Source organism: Capsicum annuum, unplaced genomic scaffold, assembly GCF_002878395.1.
Source record: "Capsicum annuum cultivar UCD-10X-F1 unplaced genomic scaffold, UCD10Xv1.1 ctg2574, whole genome shotgun sequence".
NCBI classification, from domain to species: Eukaryota; Viridiplantae; Streptophyta; class Magnoliopsida; order Solanales; family Solanaceae; genus Capsicum; species Capsicum annuum.
In genome coordinates, this window is record NW_025831954.1 from 60,550 (window position 1) to 71,850 (window position 11,301).

An 11,301-nucleotide genomic window follows, 5' to 3' on the forward strand; every position below is an offset into this window, starting at 1 on the left:
TGATAGAGGATTATATGTATTGGTTGTTATTGAAAGGTGATGGAAATTGGGTTATGGACTATTTTGCATGGTTTGGTTGTATTGAATTGTGGAAGGTGGATATGGTAATTGAGTTATGGAAGGTGGATATGGTGATATACTATTGAATTGATGATTATTTATGTCTATGGCTCAATTTGGTTTAATGGATTGGTTGGAAGGATAAATGAATCCAAACTTGATATTGCAGGATGTTGTATGAATATGCATGGCATGTGAATGTAATTGGAGTATAAGAGGGTTAAAGTGACAACCTTTTTGGTGTAATTAAGGCTTACTACTTAACCACTAGTTTGGTGAATTCAAATAATTGAATTGTGACGTTTGGTTGCTAATACTAGATTGCTATATATGTTCATTGTAGATAAGTAATCCGAAAAGATGGGAAGTCCATTTGGGACTAGTATTGAAGGTTGACAGTCAGGTATGTAAAGAATACTCTATACCATATCTTTGGCATAAAAGTGAACAATTGTTCTATTAAGAAAGTTTCCAAAGTTATTCAATAACATGTGATCCATAATGGTTTTGTATGATGTCCTACGTTACCAATGAACTTGTTTCCACCCTACAAGATGTCAAGACATTCCAATACTTACTTGTTTTCCAAATCTTACATGTTTATTGCACTAATGAATGTCAGAAGGTATCCCGTTACTCAAACAAGATCCATGTGCTATTAATGACTCCAAAACGTTTCATTGATATACTAATAAGTTCCTATTTCATTGTTATAGCATTGATGACTCCAAAACACTTCATTGATTTGCCAGTGAGTTCTTACTTCATCGTTATTGCATTGATGGTCTATTTATATGTCTCTTATTGATGTGTCATTGTTTCAAAGTATCAAAAATGCGGTGGCGACCGAAATAACAATCTCAAAAATTAATTGAACTAAGTGATGGAAGTTCTCTCTTATAGGGTGGTATCCCTGGGACATAAGCCCATCATGTGTTGATCCCTATTTATGTGTTTATGGGTGGTATCCCAAGGTCATATGCCTATCATGGGTCGATCCCAGTTGATATGTACTGGAGGCAGCCTAATGGTCACAGTACAGTACAATAATGATTACAAAGATGATAAGAACGAAGGTAAAGTGATTGAATAAATACAATGTACAGGTTGTCATAAGTTCTAGTAAGTGTGTTCCACTCCTATTACGATTTATTCACTTGTTTCTAATTTTTACTGAGCTCCTATATCATATGTGATTATCTACAACTTTACATACTCAGCACATATTTTGTACTGACGTCCCCCACGGGGACCTGCATTTCATGCTACAGGCACAGGTATGTCAGCTCATACAACGCACAAGTAGGAGTCAGGATATCCAGTTGCTTTTGGTGAGCTCCAGTTTGCTTCGGGGCTTTCCATGTCATATCCAGTCACTTTTGGTATTGTACAGAAGTTAGTTGTATGGCGGGGTGTGTCCCGGCCTTAGTTAAACTCTGTGTATTGTCTAGAGGCTTTGTAGACCTAATGTACAGTCAAGGTGGTGTTTTGTTAATAGACGTGATGGCTCCAATGGCCAAGTATTGTATATACATATATATATGTGTGCTCGAGCTTATAAAGATTATTATTTTCTTTTATTGCGATATGACACTGTCCGAATTTCGGGTTGTCGTACAGGTATGCATGAGAAGTATAAGGTGATGAGCTAGTTCTCCCGGGCCTCCTCGGTTACGGGTGCCAGTCCGCCCCAATAGGATTTGAGGCGTGACACTTGTGGTGTTGAACTTAACTTGTTAACTGCAGAAATGGAGTCATCTAAAGAGACAGGTTGTCGAGCTCCAGAAGACCCCGTCCTCTGCATCAACGACTGTGATTTTTTTGGTAGTGCAGCTACGATGAATATGTGTTCCAAGTGTCAAAAGGACATGATACTACTGAAGCACGAACATTCAAAGCTTGCAGCTGCATCCAGCAAAGATATCGTACGCAGAAGCTCAAGCAGCGATGAATCAGAACGTGCTTTTGCAGGTGCCGCGGTTGCATGTGCAGATTTAGCCTCTCAGATTTCACAAGTGAAGTCAAAAGAGGGTTTGAAAAAGTGCACAGCTTGTCGTAAGCGTGTGGGCTTAACGGGGTTCAGTTGCAAATGTGGTGATCTTTTCTGCGCAGTTCAGCATTATTCAGACAAACACAACTGCCCGTTTGATTATAGGAATGCTGGTCAGAATGCAATAGCAAAAGCAAATCCTATCATCGTAGCAGAAAAGCTTAATAAGATCTAACAAGCACCTATTGAAAGGTTGTATGAACTGAAGCAATGCCCATCTTTCGATAAGTTGGCCTCGTCTTACAGGGTGACGATGAAAGTTTTGCGTGGGGGTGGGGGTACCCTAGAGCCTAGATAATCCTGGTGTATAAGTTATTTATGATCTTGGTGCACATTTTCATGGAATTTGTTCTTGTTTTGTCCCTATTTCTGGGCTCCTTGTCTAGTATAATATGCATAATGTTGGTCATCTTGATGAATTTAACATTCATACATCCACGCTTTGAAATCCTGAATTCGCCTCCGTGCATTCTTCAAGATTCCAAAGTCTCCTTTGAGTATCAATAATGTAGAGTTTGTTTTTTGTAGAGATGTCAATATGGGTTGGCTCATCCCATCTGAAGTAGCCCACACGGGCTTTGAGTTTGACGGGTCAGGTTGGGCTAGCCTATCAAAATGATGAGCCAAAAAATATCAAGCCCACACTATTACTCTGTGGGTTGCGGGTCTTACGGGCCAACCCACTTTAAAAAAATAATATTTTATAATTTAATTTTAGAATGTTAATAGACATAAATATTACCAATCAATATTACATAGTATTAATACATTTTAATTAAGTCTCCAACACCCCCAAAAATACTCATAATAGCGAAATTAATTAACTTTTGACATGCGTTCTGCCCTTACATCGTAAAAGTAAGGGTTAAGCTATAGAACTAGATACGTTAGAGAAAGAGAGGAGAGCAGAACTTTACTTCTCTGCTGAGGCACATGATATCCTTCGAACCAAATAAAAATACTACTCCCTCCGTCCCAAATTATGTGTCGCCATTTCCTTTTTTGTCCGTCCCAAAATAAATGTCATCTTTTCTTATTTGGAATTTTTTTAAAGGCACAATTACCTTTTTACCCTTATTGGACTCACTTGATTTTAAATATATTAATACTTCTTTTTTAGTATTTGTTTTTTTAAAGTGAAAGCCTTATCACTTCAATCAAAATTAAAACTTTCAGCCTTTTATTTTTATAGTATCAAAATTATTTTAAACCACAGAGAGCAATTTATTCTTTTTGGTTGGTTCAACATAAGTAAACCAGGTTTCTTTGACAACTCATTGTTCACATTACTGTGATTTCTCGAGTAAAAATTGGATCTTTAAAGCTAAAGTTAAAGAAAACAAGAATTTAGAGTGATCCCATTTTCCACATATATAATCTTAGAATTGGAAAAAGTAACAAACACAACTACAAAGATCAAACTTCTTTTGTTTAGAACTGAAAATTGATTGAGACAGTGAGCTACCCAAGAGTCAACATCATTCTCCGCTATTTTCTCTAATGCGTCATATGCCTCGTCAATACTTCACACTCACAGTACATTGATAGAAGTGCATTTCCAACATAGCACATGATATGATATCCTACATTAACAAGTCAGCCTTGTAATTTGCTTTCCAAATTCGAATGCAGCAACATCAAGTAAGAAAATATTGTATGTCTGAACAAGCAGTATAACAAGCATATTTTTTACAAACTCTAAACATGAGTAGAAAATGTCCATTTCACTTTGTCTTGATGAATGATTGATCCTTTTAGAAGCACCGTGATCTCAAGTTCACTCCATAACGAACTGTTTTCTGTTAATCTTTCGAGTATTGAATATTGTCGACCTCAGCTTCAATGTACTTCCGATTTTTTATTTTTTGGATTTTTTCGTAAATCTTTAATAAAGCTAATATGTGCATGTTTTGACTGTTTGGGTATGATCCTGTACCAATTTGATTTGAGAAAAGCATCTCACTAATTAATTTTTTATTTTTCTTGCCTTACTTGGTTGACATACATCCCCTCACACGTTAATTATGGTAAATTTAGATACCTCTTCTTGACTTCATTTAATAAGTAGGAAGGATCTCTTTTTACTTGTTTTATTCATGCAAATTTCAAATGTTATAATTGGGTATTATTTATTTATGGCAACTATAGCATGACTGGTGGAACGGAATGATTTATCCCATCCATTTAAGGGAACAATCCCCTTTATTGATTCATTATATGTTATTCTTCTTCCATTAAATATTATTCTTCGTTCATTATTTGGGATTGTGGACGGCCCTCCTCACTATATAAACTCACCATTCTCTTTCTCTAAGAGGACAAACTTCTCCTCCGCTATTACTCCCTCTATTTTCTCTAAGAAGTACTTTGAAGTTCTTTGGCACTTTGGATTTCGAAAAACATTCGGTCTTTTCCTTGATGCAATTGCTTTGGGATCTATTATTATTGTTTGGTGCCTAATCGGTTAGTCTCTATTGACGCATTCTTTTCTTATTCTGTAGCATTTGTGATAGCAAAGCATAGAAAGAATGTCTATAGGAACTAATGTAAAATAAATATGATTTTGATTTTTTCACTGTCATAAAGAAGATTAAAAAAGGAAAAGAATAGCTTACTAGAGTGTACTATAACCAGTTCTAGCTGTTTTCTTGAACAATAGAACATTTGGTGCAAGTTAAGGACATTCTGGGTATTGCTATTTGTATTTTCTTGTTCTGTGTTTACATTGTTTGACTGTGGTTTCTTGTGAAAGTTTTGTCATAATTGAACACAGCTCAGGGTTTTACTTTTCATAGCTATTTTCTACTTTCTTTCTGATATTTTGTTGGGTTTTTGCTTTGTTTGTTGCATGAAAATGTAAGTTCTTTTTCCCCATTTTCTTTTTTTGGCCCAAGGAGGGTGAGTGATGTGGTGGGAAGAGGGGCCAGTGGGGGGGGTCTTTTGTTTAATTCATTTCAAATTAATGTGAAGATAATGTTTGATAGAATCTTATTGCGAAGACAAAGTGTGTGAATCACATTCAGCAAAGTGGGAGAAAAGGTGAAGAAATTTAAGAGAGGATTTTGAAGGATGAATGATAGCTCAGCTAGAGAAATGAATGACAGACAACCTCAAAGGCCTTGTGGTTGTGTGGGCATTTTCTTTCAGCTCTTTGATCGGAACCGTAGATTTGCCAAGATGTTGTTTCCAAAGAAACTGCTTTCACCAGGTTAGCTACTACTACATTCCACTCATTTTTAAAGCAGAATGGTAATTTCTTGAAGGTGATTATAGCTAGAGGGCTAAATTATTCTTTTTTTGTGCTGCATTCTTATAGCTTGCTTGAAACAAGCTTCAAAAAAGTTTGGAGGGGATGAGAAACAGCCAAAGCTTCGTTTGGTACTCATTTCTTGAACTATACTCCCACATTTAGCTTTCTTTTTCTTCTATTGTCTCAGATTTTAGCCTGACAGGAAAGTTTTTGTTTTTATTGTTTTTGGTTCTTGTATGAACAATGTAGATTGCTGATGAGAACAGTGGGGGTTTTCCAAGCGCGAAATGAAAGCTCCAAGTTTGGTTGCTAGGCTCATGGGTTTGGAATCGATGCCAGGTGCTCGACCTGGCGGATCTGATAAAGAAGATATGGATTTTGAGATGGCCGAAATAAAGAGTTCAGAACCAGGTTTGCAAAGCTTTAGAGCTAAATGTGCTCTCACTTATCCTACTAGATAATTTTCTCCTTTGGAAGATGAAGCAGATTTAGATGGGAATTCACTTGATCACCATTCAACTGACAGCTACCTGTCCAGCAGTCCCATTAGTAGCTCAAGTATGGTCCCCGATTCGACATTTTACTATTTGCATACTTCCTTTCTTTCCCTCAAATACATAAATTAAAAAATAAAACAACTCTGAACTTGGATTTCATGCATCCATGCTTCTAATAAATATGATGCTTGTTTTATTCCAGAGGACAAAGTGCTTGCTGAATCAGTGGACTCTGTTGATGATGAACAACTCTTTCCAGAACCTGATTGAGGTCTTTCAGATTGTGAGACCTCATTATCCACCAGGAGGGGTTACAGAGAACTGATTCATAATGTTTCTGGAGAGATCAGCAAGATTGATCAGTTAAAAGGAAGCAAGCTCAGCTACGCAAAATAGGTCATTTTGAATGTTGAACTAATATTTGGAACTACACCTGAACAGCAGGCTCTACCTGTAGAGGATGGGTTCTCTGTGAGCCATTTTCTCCTCAATGTACATGAAATGTTTTCGAGTTTTTTGTGGATGGCTTTCGGTGAGTTGCTTTGCCGTAATGAACCAAAACAGATGAATCAGCTTAAAGGATTCGCCTTTGATTGTCAATTAGAGTACCTAGACTCAAAATTTTCTCCAATCTCTGATTCTGGTTTCAGAACCTATACCAAACTACCATCAAGTATGACCAAAGAGATTCTGATTGCTGATATTATTGATGAGGTCGAAGAGTGGACACAATTTGTTGGTTTGATCCCAGACGAGCTAATAGAATGGGATATGAGCCATTCTTTGGGTAAATGTACGGACTTCGATATTAAAGAATATGAATGTGGCACTGAAGTTGCTAGGCATATTCTCCAAGAATTAGTAGATGAAGTTGTTTTAGACCTCTACAGTTCTAGCTAAATTTGGTGGAACTGTTAGTAGCTCCTCTTTTTGAGACTTTGTTGGAAGCCTATCAGTGTTGTTCTCAAGTGATAACTCTTGACTCAATAATGTCAAGCAAAGTATTTTGTACAAATCATTGATTCTGCATCTGTTTCGATTTATTGTACTTGTGCTTTTGCATTTATGAATATTAAGAACAATCCCTTCGTGAACATCTATTTGAAGTAGAACATTACAAGCACAAAATGAAAAATGGTTGAAATGTAAGAGCAATTTGAAAGGAAACACAATAAGCCTAAATGGATGCATATGCAAAAATCTGTTACTACCTCCGACCCAAATTATGTGTCGCCCGTTCCAAAATAAATGTCGTCTTTCCTTATTTGGAAATTTTTCAAAGGCACAATTACCTTTTTACCTTTATTGGACCCACTTGATTTTAAATATATTAATACTTCTTTTTTAGTATTTGTTTTTTTAAAGTGAAAGCCTTATCACTTCAATCAAAATTTAAACTTTCAGCCTTTTATTTTTATAGTATCAAAATTATTTTAAACCATAGAGAGTAATTTATTCTTTTTGGTTGGGTAAACCAGTTTTCTTCGACAACTCATTGTTCATATTACTGTGATTTCTCGAGTAAAAATTGGATCTTTAAAGCTAAAGTTAAAGAAAACAAGAATTTAGAGGGACCTCACTTTCCACCTAAATCATCTTACAATTGGAAAAAGTAACAAACACAACTACAAAGATCAAACTTCTTTTGTTTAGAACTGAAAATTGATTGAGACAGTGAGCTACCCAAGAGACAACATCCTTCTCCGCTATTTCCTCTAACGCGTCATATGCCTCGTCAATACTTCACACTCACGGTACATTGATAGGAGTGCATTTCCGACATAGCACATGATATGATATCCTACATTAACAAGTCAGCCGTGTAATTTGCTTTCCAAATTCGAATGCAGCAACATCAAGTAAGAAAATACTGTATGTCTGAACAAGCAGTATAACAAGCATATTTTTTACAAACTCTAAACATGAGTAGAAAATGTCCATTTCACTTTGTCTTGATGAATGTTTGATCCTTTTAGAAGCACCGTGATCTGAAGTTCACTCCACAGCAAACTGTTTTCTGTTAATCTTTCGAGTATTGAATATTGTCGACCTCCGTTTCAACGTACTTCCACTTCACATGTATTACCACAAAAATGAAAATACACAATAAAACAATTTCCTACAATTTTGTTTTTAGTTTCTGCACTTATTTACTGCCGCACCGAATACATAGTTTCCAACAAATATCAAGCTGATGCAATGCACATCTCGGAGAGCTCTTCAAGAAACTAGTCTTCAACAACCACCACAAAACAATAAAGTTAACAGCCCGACCTTTTCATTTTTTTAGGGAGGTCAACACAAAAGACACACTCCTATTTGCTTTCCCACCATTCACAACCTTACGTTTCACCTTTCTCACCTCTCTCTTCACCGGAACTACATAGGATAGCCCATGTTCTGTGATATTTCAACATAAATATAGATCATCATACTGTCAGCTTATATTAAATGTTCAGTCACTGGACAACAGTGAGAGTGAATCACAGAACACCAAATTTAACAAACATAACACGGAAGTTACCATTATCTCAATGAATAACATCCTAAAATGAGGATATCAATACCAATAAAACATCAGATGCAAACTTTCAAATACAGTGTGCAGCAGTCAACGGCCATAAATAGTAAAGAATAAATAGAAAAAACAAATCAATGACATGAAAGAAAAATAAATGTCAAAGATAAAGGACAATAATTTTTATCAAGAGTAAGGATCAAGGAAGACTAAAGTCTCATGAACGTGATAGTGGTAGGATATCTGACAGGGAAAGGGAGCGAGACGACTTTGAACGGGACAAGGAAAAGTATAAGAAAAGTAACATCATACCAATAAATTATGACAATCAAGATAGAATCATTGCAAATTGGCAAAATGTGCATAAGGGAAACTATAATAATAGTATAAAAAAAAAAAACTTTTTAAAAATATTAAATTCATTTTACAAGAGGCTTGAGGTTAGAGGAATGGAATGTTAAAAGGAACAATTTGATTGTTGATACTTTTTTCTATAAGACAACTATAATATCGCGCTGACCTCTTAGATAGTCACTCAGCTAATAGTTACTACCTGAGAAAATCACCTTTCTTCTTGATTCTCAGAACGTGACTTTCTGAGATAATACTATTAGTTGAGTGCCTATATTAGAAATCAACTCCGATAATAACACAATCATATCTAAGAAGCTGCAGAAATGTATAATCTTTGTCTGCAGGTAGTTTTGGAGAAAAAACTAACAGTAGAAAATGTGGTAAGTATCATCATAGAGTAGAAATCAACTTTAAAAGTACATTATATATAATCTTCACAGCTCCATCAACTGTCCTACAACAATACTTGATGATTTACGTAAGACAGAGGCTCGTTCTATAGGTCAAAAGATAGGTTTTGTGCAACATCACGACCCCTTGGACAACTTTTGTGCAGTCATGAGACTTTTTGTCAACCAGATTACTATTTCTCTAGACGACATTCCATCATCCCCGAATGGTTTCAGAACACCAGCAAGCTCATCTATTTTTTCCTGCTTAAGTAGTCGCGCACAAACCCCCAAAAGAGACTCTAAAGCTTCAGCTCTTTGTTCAGTAGCATTACCCCAGTCGTCTTTGTCCTCCTTATTAGCTAATGCAGCTAGTGACTTGAGCTGTGAAACCTTATCATCCAGTGCTCGAAGAGAGTCTTTCTTATCCTGTTTGGTGTCATAAACTGCGGTTGCTTTCTTTTCTAACTCGTGTTTGTGTAGAAGTGAACCATCGCTTTCAGTTGACAAGAAGTCAATAGCAACTTCTCTACACTCGCTACAATTTACAGTTTCAGTAACTCAGCAACTTGGTGCTGCCTCTGGATCTGGTTTTGCCGACTGTGAATTAGATGAAGTGCTTTCTTCATCGAAGGATCGTGTTTTATCGTTGAATCTTCCATCAGACAATGTCATTCTGCTAGATTTTGCGGAGATACATTCCACTATATCTGCTTCCTCATGGTCCAGTGGACTGCTCAACACCTCAAGCTCTTTTGTCTTGTTATTCTTCGTATCACCCTCGTCAAATCGACTAGCATGCTCCGGAGAAACATGCTCTTGCTCCTCAGACCATGTTTTTGCCCTTGAACTTGACAAGCTTGGAGTGATCGTAGTTTCTGTTTTTGAGATAGTCTCCTGTTGATCATATCCATTGCAAACAGCTGCCTCACTCATCTCCCTACTTTTAGAATCTTCACTATCTTGAGAGATCCTAACCGAGTAGCTTGTTGGATCTACTGTCTTAGTGTCAAGTTTTGCTCGGAACGTGTTATAATTGTTAGATAAGTTTCTTGGCTGAATGTTATCACTTTCGTCAAAGTAAAGGACAGTTCTCTTCTCTTTTAGCTTCAACTGTCTGTCTCTGCTACCTCTCGGACTGATAGATTTTCCAGGTGATGGTCGTGTTTTCTCTTTCATTCTGCTCGGGGACTTCACAGGAAGAAATGCAGATGAAGGGTTGTGACACAAGAGGAGGTATGGTTGCAAATGTTGATGTCTCAACAGCTCGGCAGCCTATAAGTAGAGGTAAAAAAATATATCAAGATGAATCTCAATTTAATACTCCCTCCGTTTCATTTTGTTTTTCTGGTTTTGATTTGGCAAGAAGTTTAAGAAAGAAAAGAAGACTTGAATCTTGTGGTCTTAAAATAAAGGTATGCAGAATGTATCAAAATGTAATTTAAGTTTGTGATCTTTTAACATGCCACGTAGAAAGTTAGAATTAAGGAGTTGTTGTAAAAGGAAAGAAACATTCCCTTTTAAACGGACTAAAAAGGAAAATAAGACTTAACAGATTGAAACGGAAAGAATAACATTTGAACATATGTAGCTCGCACTCACTGTAGGTCGCTGTTCTGGAGTTTTCCTTAGCATGCTTTTTATTATCTGTTTCCTGCAAGAATTAAATCCGCTTTGTCAACTGACTGATTTGTTATACTTGTGGCGTGCTGAGAAGGAAGATACTTACAAGGTGGAGGAGTATATAATCGGAAGTGGTGAGAACAAACCCCGGTTTATTTTGTTGATAAGTCTAGTTTTGTCCTGTTGGATTTACATTATCACTAATCATATAGAAGATATCAGGATAAAGAACTTCTCTTTCTTTTTTTTGCATAACAAGTATCACTTTTTGAGGTATTGTTTACGAAGTTCAGATAGCTGAAAAATCAACTCACAGAAGCTTTAAACGGGGGTTGACATGCAGCAATGTCAAACATACAGTATCCTAAAATCACATTAAAGTGTTAGTATTAGGGAGATGATGTAATGAGCTGAAATACATTGCTTCATCAACATTCTTATTTCTTACCAAGCGACCATATACCAGATTTATAGCCATAGGGTATGCCGGCAAGGAGCTCAGGGCACATGTCGTTTGGTGTGCCAGATACCTATTACATGAAATTTGTTCCAAAATTAAG

At 36.4% G+C, this 11,301-nt stretch overlaps 2 protein-coding genes and 1 pseudogene across 2 annotated transcripts; 2 read left to right on the forward strand and 1 right to left on the reverse strand.

Moving 5' to 3' along the window:
* Positions 1-1,808: 1,808 nt before the first annotated feature.
* Positions 1,809-2,285, forward strand: LOC107846129 (zinc finger A20 and AN1 domain-containing stress-associated protein 8-like). The gene has a single exon (XM_016690597.2). It carries the CDS (start codon positions 1,809-1,811, stop codon positions 2,283-2,285), a length of 477 nt encoding a protein of 158 aa, XP_016546083.2.
* A 6,971-nt stretch (positions 2,286-9,256) lies between these two features.
* On the reverse strand, positions 9,257-10,297 carry LOC124890825 (serine/threonine-protein kinase Nek7-like). The gene is made up of 2 exons (XM_047402644.1): positions 9,720-10,297; positions 9,257-9,656 (listed from the first exon to the last, which is right to left on the reverse strand). The coding sequence occupies exons 1-2, from the start codon at positions 10,295-10,297 to the stop codon at positions 9,257-9,259; spliced, it is 978 nt and encodes a 325-aa protein (XP_047258600.1).
* A 26-nt stretch (positions 10,298-10,323) lies between these two features.
* The window catches only part of LOC124890826, a 6,208-nt pseudogene continuing 5,230 nt past the window's right edge, over positions 10,324-11,301 (forward strand).